At 40.5% G+C, this 18,179-nt stretch overlaps 2 protein-coding genes across 2 annotated transcripts in view; both read right to left on the reverse strand.

Annotated features, from left to right (window-relative positions):
* Nucleotides 1–2,650: 2,650 nt before the first annotated feature.
* Nucleotides 2,651–18,179, reverse strand: part of LOC309702893 (sialoadhesin-like) — a 28,438-nt gene continuing 12,909 nt past the window's right edge. Inside the window, exons 8-9 of the mRNA XM_082527528.1 lie at nucleotides 2,884–2,949; nucleotides 2,651–2,753 (exon numbers count right to left, since the gene is read on the reverse strand). Coding sequence (XP_082383654.1) covers nucleotides 2,704–2,753; nucleotides 2,884–2,949 — 116 coding nt within the window. The 3' untranslated portion in view covers nucleotides 2,651–2,703. The remainder of the gene's footprint in view (nucleotides 2,754–2,883; nucleotides 2,950–18,179) is intronic.
* Nucleotides 5,016–9,578, reverse strand: LOC309698265 (high affinity immunoglobulin gamma Fc receptor I-like; the record flags this gene model as incomplete). Its single annotated transcript, XM_082520596.1, has 9 exons — nucleotides 9,240–9,578; nucleotides 9,006–9,166; nucleotides 8,476–8,926; nucleotides 7,966–7,998; nucleotides 7,160–7,432; nucleotides 6,791–7,060; nucleotides 6,132–6,404; nucleotides 5,248–5,514; nucleotides 5,016–5,023 (listed from the first exon to the last, which is right to left on the reverse strand). The coding sequence occupies exons 3-9, from the start codon at nucleotides 8,672–8,674 to the stop codon at nucleotides 5,016–5,018; spliced, it is 1,323 nt and encodes a 440-aa protein (XP_082376722.1). The 5' UTR covers nucleotides 8,675–8,926; nucleotides 9,006–9,166; nucleotides 9,240–9,578.

The following is an 18,179-nucleotide window of genomic DNA, read 5'->3' on the forward strand; positions in this document are numbered from 1 at the left end:
CACACCAAAAACCTCAAAGCATGTCTGTTATGCGTAGGTGTTGTGCGTCCTAAAACGTTTTTAATACTGCTTGGATAAATCTTGATACCAAAGCCTTAATACTTTGAATTTACAAAAGCTAACAGTGAAGTAGATTTGTTATTTTAGATTGTTTTCATGTGTTTTTACTGTGATATATGTTATGTAATTTATATAGATATGTATATACTGTCCATATATTACTTTATGCTTTAATTTTATATTTTAATAATTGCACCTACTCAAAGATTTAGATTTATCTTAAAAAAAATGTATGTTATTTGGGGCCCCCTTCAGGTGGCATAAAGAGAGGAAATGATGTGCATTTCACTCCATGTTAGTCATTATTTAAATGTATGGAGTGTCAAGAGTGCCAACATTAATGAATAAATGCATCATTCAAAATGTTAATTAAATTTTCATTAAGTAATTAAAAATATCAGTTAATTTTATTAAAAATATATTTCAATATTTAATTAACTTGGTTTAGTTCCTGTGATGCATTGAAGCATGAAATAATTAGAAATGGTCTTTACAGCTCGGACTGTAACATTGATCGGTTACCCTGCACAGTGAGTCAAGACAGGTCGACATTAAAAAAAAAAAACGGATCAGTTCTCAGTGAGGTTTTTTTCTTTTTTTCTTTTTAATGATTTAATAAATTTTGGCATTTCTTCATAAAATCAGCATGATGGATCTAATAACTATCGTTTAGCTTGACTGAGTTGTGTAATAGCTGGTTTTCCTTCTTCATTATCTGACAGTTTATTTATTTACTCAGGTGATGTGAGTGAAGTATTCTCTGTGTACATCAAATGCAAGTTATTTGTGAAGTTTAAAGTAGGTTTGGAATACAAGTAGCAGCTCTGTTCTAATTCTTTATCATCTGCCTTGTAGTCCTGTGTCCTTCATTTTCACAGAATACATTGCGTTATTGTGAAAAATTCATCCTAAAAATATGCACGAAGAAAGAAAAAAGATAACAGTCAGCATGAAGCGAGCAGATCCTGATTTTACTAAACCAATAAAGGACGAAACTGAGATTTTGGGTTCATGATGGGACCACGCCTGAGGCGGCAGAGAAATCATTTCAGAGAGCCAGTGGTGAGCCGTTCTGTGACATGACAAGAATCAAATGTTCCACCATGCAGAATGAACATTTTGATTGCATCACCACTAGACAACATTGCAATTGGTCAGATGTGTTTAAAAGCATCCGAAACATCAGAAAAATTGAACTTGATCTGAAAAAATGAAAGCCCCTAAGTCGCTGGATGCAAAATAATTTTCTCTCTCTCTCTTTTTAACAATGTAAGAGTGTTGAGTTATTATACTGAATCACTCACAAACACTTAAAATAGAAACACTGACACAAGCTTTGCATTTAACTGTCATTAATAACTTTCACAAAGTGTAAAAACAAAGTTGCATCAAAGTTTGAATGAAATTGTTTCCATACTGTTTATTTGTATTTAAACATTACACTGAAAACAACAATAAACTAGCAGAGCCCCATTTTCAACAATATATTTTAGATGTTTAGCAGTAATGTGCTACCCCAGTACACGCTAGAAAGCCTTTTAGTCTGGATGTTATTAGTATGTATGCAATAAGAGAGGAAGGCCAAAAAATGCCTTCAGTTCACTGATAGTTTTACAAAAGCAGAAACACTTAAACAGATGTTAAGAGGTCGAGTCACAATCATTGTTTTGTATACAAAATCTTCTCCTTTTCACTCAAAGTGACTTTAAATACAAAAAATAAAAACAGCTAAAGAGCTGCTGTTAAAACTTCCATAAGGAGACATCATTTCAAGGAAATAAACGTATTGTATTGGTGATTAGACCCTGATGGCCCATCACAGCAGAACAGAACAGGACCTCCTGGAGTCTAGATGCTGGTGGCGGAGATGAAGATGGAGGCTTGGATGGACCCTGAGTAACATGGGTAAGGCGGAGATGGAGCTGGGTTGCACGAGGGCAAATGTAAGGGAGAATAACACATGAGCAGTGAGGTTTAAAGACTGTGGAATGAAGGCTGATTGCCCTGAACAGACTGGCAGAAAGATGATTGGACAACACCAGTGATGTCACATTGAGCTTGACAACATGGGAAAGTGGAAGTGATGTAAAACAGACACTGTTTTGGCTTCCCTTCATTGGCTTCCTGTTAAATCCAGAATTGAATTCAAAATCCTGCTCCTCACATACAAGGTCTTAAATAATCAGGCCCCATCTTATCTTAACGACCTTGTAGTACCATATCACCCTATTAGAGCACTTCGCTCTCGCTCTGCAGGCCTACTTGTTGTTCCTAGAGTATTTAAAAGTAGAATGGGAGGCAGAGCCTTCAGTTTTCAGGCCCCTCTTCTGTGGAACCAGCTTCCAGTTTGGATTCAGGAGACAGACACTAGTGTCTGTCTCCTTTTTGCTAAAGCATATAGTTAGGGCTGGACCAGGTGACCCTGAATCCTCCCTTAGTTATGCTGCAATAGGCATAGGCTGCTGGGGATTCCCATGATGCATTGAGTTTTTCCTTTCCAGTCACCTTCCTCACTCACTATGTATTAATAGACCTCTCTGCATTGAATCATATCTGTTATTAACCTCTGTCTCTCTTCCACAGCATGTCTTTTATCCTGTCTTCCTTCTCTCACCCCAACCGGTCGCAGCAGATGGCCGCCCCTCAATGGATTGGATTGACATTATTGTAGTCAGAGGTCTGCTCTGCGTTGCCTTGTTGACATGATCAAATGAAAGCATTTCAAAACAAACACCACCATATGTCCACAAATGCATTTATTATCAGTGAGAATAATTACCAATATATATTTTGCATTTCAAATCTCACATTTTGTGCACTCACTTGTCTTGTTAATGACTCTGAGCTGAATCACTGATGTGACATTGATGTAATCACCTTCTGCTGGACCTGAAATAATAATTTTAATCACTTTCATGTATAATCATCCAGTTTCTATATTAATGAAAGTGTATACTTTACCATTTTCAGTGTTTTCACATCTTCTGACTGTCTCATAGACAGAACGAACATCTGCAGGTCAGAGAAAATCAGTCACCTCATGTCTGTGATACTAATTTAAACACAAATATTCTTGCAAATAACATTTATATGAAAAGCTGCAGCAGATGTAATAAGTACAGTCTTGTTGCAAATAGGATCAGAATATTTGAAACTATGTGAAAAACTAACCATGAAGAAGAGAGGAGGATGGTTGCTGCTGACCATCCTGATTGAGCGTCTGCTCATTAGCAGTACCTTATTAAAAATGTAGGGGAAAAAAGACATTTGAACCTCATGATGCATTTGTGTCTTTGAATGATAAAGAGTTTGTAGTAAGTAAAGGAAAAGGTCTCACTGTTGGTTCTTCTGCAGCGATACAACAAGAGCAGGAGAATAATAATGAGAGAGACTCCACAAACCAGTCCAACAATCAACCACACAGGAGATGAAGAGCTGTCAGCTCCTGACACAGTTACAATAAACAATTATATAAATAAATACTTTTATGAAATGGAGCAAGGTGACTGCGAGACTTAAATCAGACAATCTAATGTTCATTCTCAGTCAGACGTGTTTAGAAAACTCCATCAAATGCTTTGATCCTGCTCACCTTTAACTGACATCCAGCTCTGTGCTGACTCTCTTCCTGAGTACTGACACTTGTAGAAACCTTCATCAGACTTTGACACTGCAGAGATCTTCAGCTCCCCTCGGGGATCATTTTGAATAAGTTTGTCATTGTGATAGAAAAACACATTGGAAAGTATTTGTTGTGTTCTCAAACTGCAGCTCAGACTAACAGAAGCTCCCTCAGTCACAGGATGAACAGGACTCACCAGGATAGGACCATCACCATCATCTGTGACACAATCACACACAATTGTTTCTGTCACATCAGCTGGTGCACACTTTGAGAAAGAGCTGACAGACAATACAAATGTACAAATGCTTTTCATCATGAAGATCTGATCTTGTATTTTTCTCCAGATAAAATGACTTCACATACAGCAAAGCTGGGACAAATGTTCATGTGACGTCTAAATCATTCAGATCCAAGAAGTAAATGTATAATAACATACTCTGTACAGTGATGTTGACTGCACTGCTGAACTCTCCTGATCCAGACTCACACCAATACACTGCAGTATCTGACTTTGATGTGTTAATGTCACATGTGGATCCAGTCATTCTCCTACAGTCAGAGAGTCGGCCGTCCTCAGAGAACTTCCTCACTCTCCACTCAGTGAAGTTTCCCTCACAGGTCAGTGAGACAGAGTCAGAGGTGAAGTGTTGCACTCTGTCAGGACTCACTGTGAGAGACGCTGCTGAATGAACATCTGGAAACAACATGCAGTGAAGAGACAAAGCTCACAGATGTTAGGATTCAAAATATGAAACAGATATTGATGAGCTCAGTCTTGTTGAAAACATCTTGAATAAAAGTTACAACATAATCTCACTTCATTGAAAGGACAGAGAGAAACAAGCTGACCTGCAGACCAGACAAACTTTGGTTGACTGTGATCAGTGTGATACTCTGGGTCTCCTCTTCCAGCTCTGCACACATATCCTGCTGTGTGTGTCTGTCCATGAATGATGTAGGAGTCCTGTGCAGTCCCACTGCCATCAGGTAGCAGCTCATAACTGGAGGATTTCTCTGATAGATCAGGAACAGCTTTATACCAGTAGAAGCTCCATCCTGCAGACGGATGTTCAACCTCACAGTTCAGAGTTACTGAGGCTCCAGGACTCAGCCATGATGGAGACACAGTGAGGACAGGATCTGTTCAACAAAGATTTTCTCTCAATGTTTCGTCTCTTAACTCTGAATTCAATGTCACTAAAATGTTGACTCACAAATATTTATGATGAACTTTCAGAGTGAGACTATCTAAACATGTCAAATATCTCAACATGTACTAATAAAAACACATTTTTATTTTAGAACATAAATTTGAATGAATCCAACAAATTTAAAGACCTGGGTGGAAAAAAGTGATTCATGTTCTAAAACCTCAATGGTGAAGCTCATTTGATCAACAATATAATATGTTATAAATTCTGTGATTACCTAGTTCAAATGCTGTAATTAATTTGAAGCATAGCTGAGTTTATTGATCAGTGATCAAAATGTACTGGGTTTTTTGTATTTATATTTTTTATGTATCAAATTTGTGTCAAAATAATCTGGATGAAAGATCTTACATGATACAGTCAGTGTGATGATATCACTCCACTCTGAGAAGAAATAGTCCCTTCTGCCCCGGCAGCTGTATCCTCCACTGTCAGACTCAGTAGCTCTGATGATTCTGTATTCATTGGATGTTGGAGGTGTGTTTAACTTGGCTGCTCTCCATTCATACGTCCACTGAGCTCCTTCACCTCCCTGAATCTCACATCTGACAGTGACTGTCTCACCGCTGTATATCTGAGTCCAGGATGGCTGCAGGGTCACAGTGGGCTTACTGGGAACTGTTCACAGGAAAATATCCAGTTAGACACAAATAGAAACATAAAAACTCTGATGTTTATAACATGAAAGTAAAGTGAGAAAAAAAAAAAAAAAAAAAAAAAAGCGGATTCACAGTTTAAAGACTGAACAACAAAACAAAGTCATAACATTTCATAGCTTTCAAACTGTAACACAACATTTTTAGTAAAATGTACAAGTATTTACTTGTACAGTTATCATCTTTTATTGATATCCATTTCACAAAGACGTCAAAATCAGTGTGGTAAAAAAACAAATATAAAACTTTTGATTGTTAAAGTTTTGTCTTCAATCTAGAAAAAACACAAAGAAAGCCTGCAGCCACTGGCATAGGAATATCCTGTTGCTAATGTATTTTTTATAGTTGATAGTAAAGTTTTTTTTGTAAAGATCCAATAAATTGATGAAAGGCTTGTAATGATTTTTTTCTCTGATAACCAGATGGGCTCTTTCAGAGTGCACACTTTGTCACAATGAAACTAAAGTTCTTCTATTTTCTCATTTCCACCTCTCCAAGTCAGAAAACAAACCGAAGAACAGCACAGATCACATAACTTGATCTGTCTCAGTCTGGTAGAAATAAAATAATTAGACTCACTGTTTTGCATAACTGTGTCGTCACTGCTGTCCTCTGTGTAGTAAACTGGATCTCCTCTCCCTCCTCTGCAGTGGTACAGACCTCCTTGTGAGACACTAATAACTCTGTTTGCTTCATTTCCTCTCATGAGCTGAGCTTTAGAAGAGACTGAATCACGTCTGAACCAGTCAAACTTCCAGCCAGCAGAGCCCTCCACAGAGCAGCTCAGTGTCACACTGCCCCCTGCTGGTATGATTGAACTTTGTGCTGTCAGTGTGGCTCTGGGTTTACTTGCTGTTGATGTTACAGGAAAAAGTTAAACAGATTGTTACTTGATTATTAAAGAAGAAAAATGTTACAGTAATGAAAAAAAATCACTAGATAATATAGTTACTAGAATCAAATATGAAACAATTATTCTGCAAATAATGAATACAGACTATTTGCCAACTGGAAAAATAAATAGATAAAAAATCAAAATGAATAGGCCAGCATCCAATAAAACGAGGCTATATTGTAGTCTGCAGTTCATTAAAGTCATTAGGTGAAAAACAATGTGTGTGTTGGTTGTGACTAGGGCTAACCCACCCCTAGTTGTGACATCAGACTCTTTGACTAAAACCTGAAACCTCTGAGGATTTAATAAAACAGATAATATGAATGAAAGATCTTCAACTTACTTGAAACTGTCAGTGTGACTGAATCACTCCACTCTGTTGTTTCATGCTGTGAACTTTTTCTGCCCTTACAGCGATAGTTTCCACTGTTGGATGATGAAGCAGAAATAATCCTGTATTCATTTTGATTTGGAGGTTTTATGGTGCTGTTTGTTTCCCACTCATAATCCCACTCAGTGTCTCCTCCATGGATCTCACATCTGACAGTGATCGTCTCTCCTCTGTATATCTCAGACCAGTTTGGATACAGAGTCACAACAGGTCTGATTGGGACTGTTAATGTTCAAGAAAGTACAATAAAAACACGTGAATGTCAAAAGGTTCAGTTACTATGAGATGTAGTGCTTTGTGGGAAGTTACATTTAAACTCACCAGTTGTGTCAATCCTGACTGGCTGGCTCCACTCTAAGTAGTAAGCTTCTCTTCCTCCTGTGCACCAGTAGAGTCCTCCCTGTGAGACTCTGATTTGCTTATTTGATAGAAAAACTCCATCCTGTGGACTCAGAGGTTCACCATACTTCTTTTTGTACCAGTAGTATTTCCATCCAGATGATGATGATGATGGGTTCACAGAGCAGGTCAGGGTCACACTGCCCCCTACTGGAACAGCTGTGTTATCAGCTCTCAGTTTGGCCTTTGGTTTATCTGCAGTTCAGTTTAGAATGAGAACATAAAAGTAAATGACTGAATCCAAACAATTTAAAGAGTTCAGCATGAAGCAAAACAAAAGAGTCGTGGTCAAAAGTCAAAAGTACTGCTGGCATGATTTCGGTGTTTGCTGTCACAGTAGCCTTCACTTTCTCTCCTGTAAGTCAAAGATCAAAAGTATAAAATTGCTGCTCTGAATGTTTGATGCAAACTTAAATAATGTGAATCATTCAATTCAACACACTGAAGCTCTACAGAGACTTTGGAGTGACGTGTTAGACAGCTTCTAATCAAAGGGGTATGAAGGTATAAATACTCTATGCTGAGCTCAGAGCAGCATATTTCATATTGGTGTTTCCTTTAATCTTTCATTTGTCATCTATGTGTACAGGGACAGAGATTAATAATAACTGATTATTGAATTATTATTAAATTATTGAACAGGGAGCAGGAGAAATATACTCTCCTTTTGGTAAATACAAGTAAAGAGCAACACATATGGTATAAATGGTAAGAAGAAAATTTCTCACCTGCAGCATTTCCACGGAGGATTGTGCTGAGCACTAAAACAATGAATTAAATTACATCAGATATTAGACAACTGACAATCAGAAGGTGCAAAACAATCTTTGATCTCACAGAAGAAGTTATAAATTCCAGGCACAGCAAGAAATCTTACTGGATCTGAAAAAAAGCATTTCACACAATTAACCATGAAATATTAGTACTCATAAATACATTCGATTGGGACACTTCTTTTTTTGAACATTTGTTTTATTTGCTGATGATACACATATCGTGTACCCGGTTGTAAATTGCAGAAACCTTTGAACCAGATCACTTCAGAAATTAATATAAAACATTGTTTGATCCATCCATCTTCCACAGGGCTGAACCATTGGGGCAGCAACCTAAGCAGAGGCTAGCTAATTTCACGTTTTAAGAATACACTGTTTATAGATAAAATGTAATTGTCACCGGTGAGAAACATTTTCCTTCATCACTGCCATTCAAACAGTAAAGGTGTGTATTGTACTCACAGAATAACCCCAGCAAACAGAGCAAAGAGTGCCCCATCCTCACGTCCAGCCCTGCACGCTGATCTGGATCTAATCGCAAAGGCTTCAACTTTGCCTTGATAAAGAGAAGCTGCACTTCATGTAGATAAGACCAGAGTTTATATTCAGCTCCTCCTTCTATCACCTCTCTGTGCTTCCTTCCCGTTTCCACCAACCTCATGTCACGGCTCAACGGCACGGGGGAACAGGGATGGACACAGGCGCAGAAACCAACCCGGAAGCGAGGTGACAGAAAACAAATGATTTATTTCCGCCCACAGGAAAACAAAGGTGAAACACAAAGCGACGCCACCACACTAGTGGCGCGTAGGATTCGTCTGTGATAATGAGGGCGACCTAGACACCTCTAGGAGACGGCTGAACAGCGGGGACAGCGGGGAGGTAGAAACAGGACTAGGTAGGGGCCGGGGCACTGGAACAAGAGGAGATCACGATCAGAGGGATCCAGCAGACAACCAATAATCCTCCGCAGTTGAATTGAATTGCCTTACTTGGTTTCAGATGGAGGGGACAGGTGGAGCGGAAAACCCGGAAGCGGTCGAGGCAGGCAGGTGAGCAGTGGGCCGGCAGGCCACGTTGTGTGAGCAGCTGGCGGCCCAGGTCCAGGAGGACGGGAGCGAGGGGAACAAGATCTCCACTCCGGGTGCTATCGCTGAGGACAAGAAAAGACAGGTCAGTAATCACACGGCGTTAAGACAAGGTTTAGGATGCTCCACTGAACTAACATGGGAATAGCAGATACTCAGGCGATGAGTGGTTGAGAGCGCAGGTCTGATATACCGCTGGCACGATTGCTCACAGGTGGTCAGCCAGGGAGGGGCAACCGGACTCCGCCTAAAGGAGGAGGAGCCTGTCTGAGACCTGCAGGTGCCCAACCAGACCATGACACCTCAAACAGCTCCTGTAGCTTTGACCACAGCAGCTGCTTGACGTGTTCACATTTCCTGTCCACTGCAAACATTTACCTTGTTGCCCCCCTCTGAAAAACCATTACCGTAATTTGTAAATTAGTTGAAAAATACATTTTAAAATAATTAAAAAAGAGCCAAATGTAACAAATGCAATACAACTTTAAAGTCATATATGGTATTTATAATGTAATATTTGCTTTTAAACAAATCATTCAGAATGACTGAATCAGTAATGACTGATTGATCCTGCAGGTGTACTTCAAATAAGTTTTAGTTCTTCACAGATCTTCTCGTCTCTATTTCAGTGGTAAAGCTTTTCTAACTTATCCGAGCTCATAGGCATCTGATTTTCTCCTTTGGAGTCTGTATTCTCTTTAAACACCTTTTAATTAATTTGTTTTTCCTTTTGATTGTTTATCAGAGGAATTATGTTGAAATTCTTCTTTCAGTCTGCATAAAAACATGTTTATGCATTTTATTTGAGTCACAGCTCAAATATTCCCATGCAGTTCTATAATTAAAAGGCTCCTCTGACCTCAGAATAGATCTGTGAATGTTCTCACCCTGTGGTGCAATTATAGTTTTAAGTCTGGCCCCAGAAAAAGGAAATGACTCACTGTGCAGTTGAACTGAAGGTAAAGACCTGTATGTTTCACAAACTCAAATATGAAAGAGGTTATTAAAATTTCCATCACCCCTGACTCTTTTGTCGTACTTACTGACTTCAGTGCTTATGTGGTAAATGACAGTGTGGCCTGGACAGATGTGATTGGGACACATTAGGCTAAAGGTTGAGGCTTCATTCTGCACTTTTACTGTCAGATCTCCAACCATGTGTTCTGGACTCTCTGGTAAAGACAGAACACTTTAGCCTGGCGTGGTCTTAAAGATTACTAAGTGGTCACTTATCCCATGTAAACTAACACCCATTTGGAACAATCCAGATATTTATCAGAAAACAAATAAAATGAAAAAGTAAGTTCTTCACGGTACGTTGCCTCTTCACCACTGACACTACTTCTTCTAGTGTAGCGTCAGCTACCGATGCGTACAGGACCGAGCGCCCTCTGCTGGCGGAACTTATACAACAGTAAAACTTACATTGCAGTGGCCTTACTAAAAGAAAATGTATCTGAGCATCAAATAAAATGGGGGGCTACTATTTTCATGTCTCTGTCTTTAACATAGTGCCACATTCTTTTTTTTTTCAATCAGTGTTGAATAATAAGATTGTGGAATGCACGCCACACACATACACAGTTTGATGCTGAGAGATGTCACGTTTATTTCTGACTTTTATGCAACAGTTCACAGTCTAATCAGCACCGGTATCAGCTTTTTCAAGCAACCCTTCTCTCCTCTCACTAAAAAGGGAAAAGAGAACTGTTATCAGTCCAAGCATCACTAGCTGTGTTCTCACGGCACCGCTGCGTTGAGCTCACTGCACCACTCCTGCCCTGCAGCTGAGCCAGGGAAGACACCTCTGGAACATAGATGTTCTAACTTTCCAGAGTGCTTTCTTATAGAATAATAAAGAATTTCTCCAGAATAAATGTTGATCTTCTAAATTTCTGACATGCCATTCCCTCTCCAGCGTACAAGTTATCTGCTTTAAGGTACAGTGGTGCAAAAGTGGGTGCAAGTTCCCCCACTTAAAATGATGACAGAGGTCAGTAATTTGCACCAGAGGTACACTTCAACTGTGAGAGACAGAATGTGAAAAAAAAAATCCATGAATTCACATGGTAGGATTTGTAAAGAATTTATTCGTAAATCAGGGTGGAAAATAAGTATTTGGTCACCTCAAACAAGGAAAATCTCTGGCTCTCACAGACCTGTAACGTCTTCTGTAAGAAGCTTTTCTGTCCCCCACTCGTTACCTGTATGAATGGCACCTGTTTGAACTCATCATCTGTATAAAAGACACCTGTCCACAGCCTCAAACAGTCAGACTCCAAACTCCGCCATGGCCAAGACCAAAGAGCTTTCGAAGGACACCAGGAAAAGTATTGTAGACCTGCACCAGACTGGGAAGAGTGAATCTACAATAGGCAAGCAGCTTGGTGTGAAAAAATCAACTGTGGGAGCAATCATCAGAAAATGGAAGACATACAAGACCACTGATAATCTCCCTCCATCTGGGGCTCCACGCAAGATCTCATCCCGTGGGGTCAAAATGATCATGAGAACGGTGAGCAAAGATCCCAGAACCACACGGGGGGACCTGGTGAATGACCTGCAGAGAGCTGGGACCAAAGTAACAAAGGTCACCATCAGTAACACACTACAATGGCAGGGAATCAAATCCCGCAGTGCCAGACGTGTTCCGCTGCTGAAGCCAGTGCATGTCCAGGCCCGTCTGAAGTTTGCCAGAGAGCACATGGATGATACAGCAGAGGATTGGGAGAATGTCATGTGGTCAGATGAAACCAAAGGAGAACTTTTTGGTATAAACTCAACTCGTCGTGTTTGGAGGACGAAGAATACTGAGTTGCATCCCAAGTACACCATACCTACTGTGAAGCATGGGGGTGGAAACATCATGCTATGGGGCTGTTTTTCTGCCAAGGGGACAGGACGACTGATCCGTGTTAAGGACAGAATGAATGGGGCCATGTATCGTGAGATTTTGAGCCAAAACCTCCTTCCATCAGTGAGAACTTTGAAGATGAAACGAGGCTGGGTCTTCCAACATGACAATGATCCAAAACACACCGCCCGGGCAACAAAGGAGTGGCTCCGTAAGAAGCATTTGAAAGTCCTGGAGTGGCCTAGCCAGTCTCCAGACCTCAACCCCATAGAAAATCTGTGGCGGGAGTTGAAAGTTCGTGTTGCTCGGCGACAGCCCCAAAACATCCCTGCTCTCGAGAAGATCTGCATGGAGGAATGGGCCAAAATACCAGCTACTGTGTGTGCAAACCTGGTAAAGACCTATAGTAGACGTTTGACCTCTGTTATTGCCAACAAAGGTTATGTTACAAAGTATTAAGTTGTATTTTTGTTATTGACTAAATACTTATTTTTCACCCTGATTTACGAATAAATTTTTTACAAATCCTACCATGTGGATTCATGGATTTTTTTTCACATTCTGTCTCTCACAGTTGAAGTGTACCTCTGGTGCAAATTACTGACCTCTGTCATCATTTTAGGTGGGGGAACTTGCACAATCGGTGGCTGACTAAATACTTTTTTGCCCCACTGTACGTGTTTGAGTATTATACTAGGGAATCAAGTACTTTTGATTTGAGGCTCTGTTTTTCAGGGGACCTACAGGATTCAGAGCTGTGCGTAGTGACCATGTAACACTAGATAATCAACTGCTGTGTGAGTAGAGTTTTGGTAGCTGTTCTGGACTGTATCGCCATATGGCAGCGGTCCCCAACCCCCGGGCCTCGGACCGGTACCGGTCCGTGAGTCGTTTGGTACCGGGCCTCAAGAGTTGAGGCTCAGGTGTGAAATGTATGGTTTTCAGGGTTTTTATCAGTTTTCAGCGTTATTTTGTTATTGTTTTGATCGTTAACTCGGTTTTCCTGGGTCTTTTCACGTGTGTTATGAATAAATCTTATTTTTTTCGGTACCGGTACTAGTTTTATTTTGTTGTATTTATCCGCGACACATTAAAAGGCTGGTCCATGAAAATATCGTCGGGCATAAACCGGTCCGTGGCGCAAAAAAGGTTGGAGACCGCTGCCATATGGTACTGAAGAAGGTAACAGGGAAGTAAATCCTGCTCCAATCAGGTCTCCTCTTATCTTAATGACCTTGTAGTACCATATCACCCTATTAGAGCACTTCGCTCTCGCTCTGCAGGCCTACTTGTTGTTCCTAGAGTATTTAAAAGTAGAATGGGAGGGAGAGCCTTCAGTTTTCAGGCCCCTCTTCTGTGGAACCAGCTTCCAGTTTGGATTCGGGAGACAGACACTATCTCTACTTTTAAGATTAGGCTTAAAACTTTCCTTTTTGCTAAAGCATATAGTTAGGGCTGGACCAGGTGACCCTGAATCCTCACTTATGCTGCAATAGACATAGGCTGCCGGGGGATTCCCATGATGCATTGAGTTTTTCATTTCCAGTCACCTTTCTCACTCACTATGTGTTAACAGACCTCTCTGCATTGAATCATATCTGTTATTAATCTCTGTCTCTCTTCCACAGCATGTCTTTATCTCGTCTTCCTTCTCTCACCCCAACCAGTCGCAGCAGATGGCCGCCCCTCCCTGAGCCTTATTCTGCCGGAGGTTTCTTCCTGTTAAAAGGGAGTTTTTCCTTCCCACTGTCGCCAAAGTGCTTGCTCATAGGGGGTCATATGATTTTTGGGTTTTTTCTCTGTGTGTATTATTGTAGGGTGTACCTTACAATGTAAAGCCCATTGAGGCGACTGTTGTTTTGAGTTGGTGCTATATAAATAAAATTGAATTGAATTAATTATGTCCTTAAATTTCTTTACAGCACTTTCAGAAAGACTGTAATGGAACATATTCCCCACTGCTGTGTAATCAGTTATTCTAAATGTACATTTAGAGAAAAGAGAGTTTTCAGGGAATACTAATAAATCTTCCATTTCTATGCCATATACCAGAACAAGATCCAGAGTATGATTAAAGTGGCTGGTGGGATCTTTTACATTTTGAGAAAAATAAGTTGAGTCTAGTAATATATTAAATGCAGAGTTGAGGCTGTTGTTTCCTTTGTCTGAACTGAGCACTAAATCAGACACCAAGTCTGATAAATCAGAGAGAAACTCTGAGGAAGGGCCAGGTGGATGACAGATAACAACAAATAAAACTGTTTTGGAATTTTCCAATTAAGGTGGACAAAGGTAACAGTCGGGCTTTGTTAACTTTGTCTAGGTCATTAGTTACTTTTGTAATAAGTTAGTGTGCAGGATTGATCTGAGTTCTGACAAGCAGCACAAGCCAAAATTGTTTTGGCAAAGTTACATACCAATTCAATGTCAGTTTTAGTGACCTTTGATTGGCATAACTGGATGTCATTCTGCCAACATGAGTTATGGAGCATGATTAGTTTTTGGGACTCCAGAGGCAGGTGACAGGTACTGGCAAGTCAAGCGAAGTGTAACCTTGGCAGTAGCTGAAACAAAAGGCCGGGCAATGAGACCATGGAGTCAGACTTTCAGTCAGCCTTGAAGTGAGTCTGGCAAACTGTCAAGTACCTCAGGAGGGGAAAATAGCTTTTTGCTCACAGTGTACATGGTAGAAATGGGGCGCTGTAGATCTCTTCTCATGATAAAGTCAGGCAGTCAAGGAATTATTCAATCTCAGTGACACCATATTAAGATTAAACCATCACTGGGGAATAAAGAAGTGAAGTACCTGAAGGCCCCATTATACCCACCGTAATGATTGCTTCACTCACCGCTGTAACGTTAGCCATAATGGGACCATTATGACTGCTATGTTTCCTGTGTCGCAGTTTCGCACACTGAATTTACATCCTGTGTTGCATTCCACAATCTGTATGTCACTTCAGGTGGCTGTGCACCTGTCATTTTTTGTAACCTGGTGCGTTGTGCTGCAGCTGCTGCAACTGGGTTGAAAACATGAGTCATATTCCAGGACAGAAGCTCAGAGAGATACAGATGTACAGAGGGAGATGTTGGAACAGTTTGTAAACTTGTGAGTTTGTGTCAAAAACTTTGCAAAAAAACATAGCGGCTTCTGGTTTTTAATTCTCTTCTTCCTATATTACTGTGTATTTTCCATAATAGGTGTGAGTGGCACACCTATCATTTAGAAGAATACTGGAGCTGCTTACTGCGCCTTAACGGCAGGTATAAATAGAAGTGACTGTGTGGCAAGACCTCTGAGATTTTCTTTAAGTTTCTCAAGGTTCTGGATGTTGTGGCTGACAGACCTACGCAACATTATGTGGGCATCGGGCACCATTATGACCACTTGCCTAATATTGGGTTGGTCCCTCTTTTGCAGCCAAAACAGCCCTAATATATCAAGGCATAAACTCCACTGGACCTCAGAAGGTTTGCTGTGGTTTCTGAAAACAAGATGTTATCAACAGATCCTTTAAGTCCTGTAACCTGGAGCCCGTTCTTCGTACGTCGCTTACTACATCCAAGACCAAATCATCGCGCTAACCGTGAGCTCGCTAATCCAGTTCTCCGAACACACCTGCTGTTGACGATTAGTATAGCTGGATGAAGTAATGTGAGATCACTGGGTGTCGTAAAAGGGGCTACGCATCGATAGTAGAAACATTGATCGGCAACCCTCTGATTGGTCGGCGAAAATGTCGAAGGAGCGCGCTCAGTATTTTTCGGCAGAAGAGCAAGAACCCTTGAGTGAGGGATTTCAGGAGTTTCAGAGTTTAATCAGAACGCAAGGGAACACTGCAAAGGCTGCAAAAGCAAGGAGAGAGGGCTGGCAGAAAGTTGCTGACAAATTAAACTCGTAAGTAATTTAATAATAATAATAATAATGGATTGGATTTATATAGCGCTTTTCAAGGCACCCAAAGTGCTTTACAATGCCACTATTCATTCACTCTCACATTCATACACTGGTGGAGGCAGCTACAGTTGTAGCCACAGCTGCCCTGGGGCAGACTGACAGAAGCCAGGCTGCCATATCGCGCCATCGGCCCCTCTGGCCAACACCAGTAGGCGGTAGGGTAGATTTATTATATTACACTATATTATCCAATATTATATTACATTATATTATATTATGTTATATTATATCCCCTTTCACATTAGAGCCACGACAGGACCCACTAGAACATGGGAACAAGTAAAAGTGAAATATAAGAATATTCTACAGAATGGTAATATTTATCACTTATATTGCTTTTCGTCTCTTGGAAAGAGACCCTGAAATACTCTGTTTGTTTGTTCATAACAGCAACCAAGAAAAGGGCAGAGCAAAAAAAGACAGGTGGTGGTCCTGCACCCCCTCATCAACAAGTTGGTTAAGTAAATAATACCCTCACGGGAAAATCGATATCTCTCTATGAGCACACTGTCGCGCTGAGCTAAAGGATCCTGTCTGTTTTGAAGGGAGGAAGGTTCAGGGCTGAAGCAATCAGCTTCATGGGCTCATCCGGTTAGAATAAGAAAAGCAGCCATCTAATGCAGAATTATTTTCAGGGTACTCCTTTTATTCTCAGATAAATAAGGCAAAAAAGGAAGGAAACAAAGACACACATGGACTGCCAATGCTCAGCTGCCGCCCCGTGTGGAAGTGCGGAAAGAGTGAGCCAAAAGTGAATGCAGTCCTTATATACTGTGTGACATATAATGTGTGACAGGTGAGTGCAATCAAGGACAAGCACCACACCCAATCAAAGGTGAGAGAACTAAACAAGGTGCATCTGGTGAAGTGAGTGGGTGTGCTGGGATGTGCTAAAAGGTGGGTCTCTACAACACTGTCTGTCCCGCAATATACGCTGAATTCTGAAAACTCTCCTTATCAATCTTGCACCTTCCGCAATGGGTGGCTCGCGTATACGGACAGGACATGGCTGCAACAGACTTCCCAAATCCACCTTCGCTTTTATAGCCGTGGTCTCTCATCTTGATTACACAAAGTAATTTCTGAAATATGAATTACATCTGTAATAATCACATACATGTAATAGAATGTTAATAGTACATTTCCCTTTTTTAGGAAATGACCTGTATGTATCTGTATGGAATCAATAAATGGATCAGGTGCTGCATTATCTTTAGTTACATTGATGTTTTTTATTTATGGTGAAACAGTGGTGGAATATCGCTGTTGCTTTCGTATAAATGAAGCGGACATACCTGCGTGGCCGCGATCTAATCCTGTTTACATAAAGTAAACCTGCTCCCGAGCAGGTTTACGCTTACGGCTCTGTTGCTATGGCAGCAAGTCCCAGATGAGCTTCGGGGAACCGAGCGATCCAAGATCACGCGAAATCGTCAACAATCAAATCCAGCTAACCTACTTAGCGAGGTACGAAGAACGGGCCCCTGGAATTTGGAGGCCAAGTCAAGTTTTCTTCTCTAATATATTCCACCCACTAGGAGGTGCCATGATGAATAGTTATTCAGTGTTATTTACACAGCTGATTGGTATATAGCGCACACATATTTCAGTATAAGTACATATTTTGAACATATAAATGGTATGAATGAATAGGAATATGTTAAAATAATGTAGAGGAGGAAGCCTTTAATAGTCAGTTTGACGGGGCCTGCAGAATTTAGGTTAGGTGGCCTGAATGCCTCACCAGACATTACACCTTTGGTTCTATACTTTACATCTTTCATTGTCCTTATCTGGTCTTTAAGTCTAACGTTATTTACCGTTTCTGGGTCCAAACTCCACTTCAGGTCCCAAAGTCAACCCAACACTGGAAAATCTGTCCATTCTATCAGCTATCAGGGCTAAACTGCAAGGCATCACACATGTAGCTTCAATTGTTCTTCCTCGTTTTAGTTCTGAAGGCTGATGAAAGAAAAACATATGGGATCATTGTTATTTTAAAGTGCTGAGATGGTACAGATAAGCCCTAGTGCTCTAATCACTATCTGCTGTTGTTTTCACTGATTAGTTTTTATTAAACCAACTTAGGTGCAAACTCAGGTGTGACTTACAGATTCATTACATTATCATATTAATGTACTTCTACCTTAAATTATGTTTATGCTACATCATTGTGACGTTGGTTACATCTCTTCCACCAAAAAAACAACCACGATGTAGTTTTTTCCTTTTAAATACAAATTCAAAATGAGAGTTCACTGTCTTG

The sequence above is a fragment of the Aulonocara stuartgranti genome (assembly GCF_965226115.1).
Source record: "Aulonocara stuartgranti genome assembly, chromosome: 3".
NCBI lineage: Eukaryota > Metazoa > Chordata > Actinopteri > Cichliformes > Cichlidae > Aulonocara > Aulonocara stuartgranti.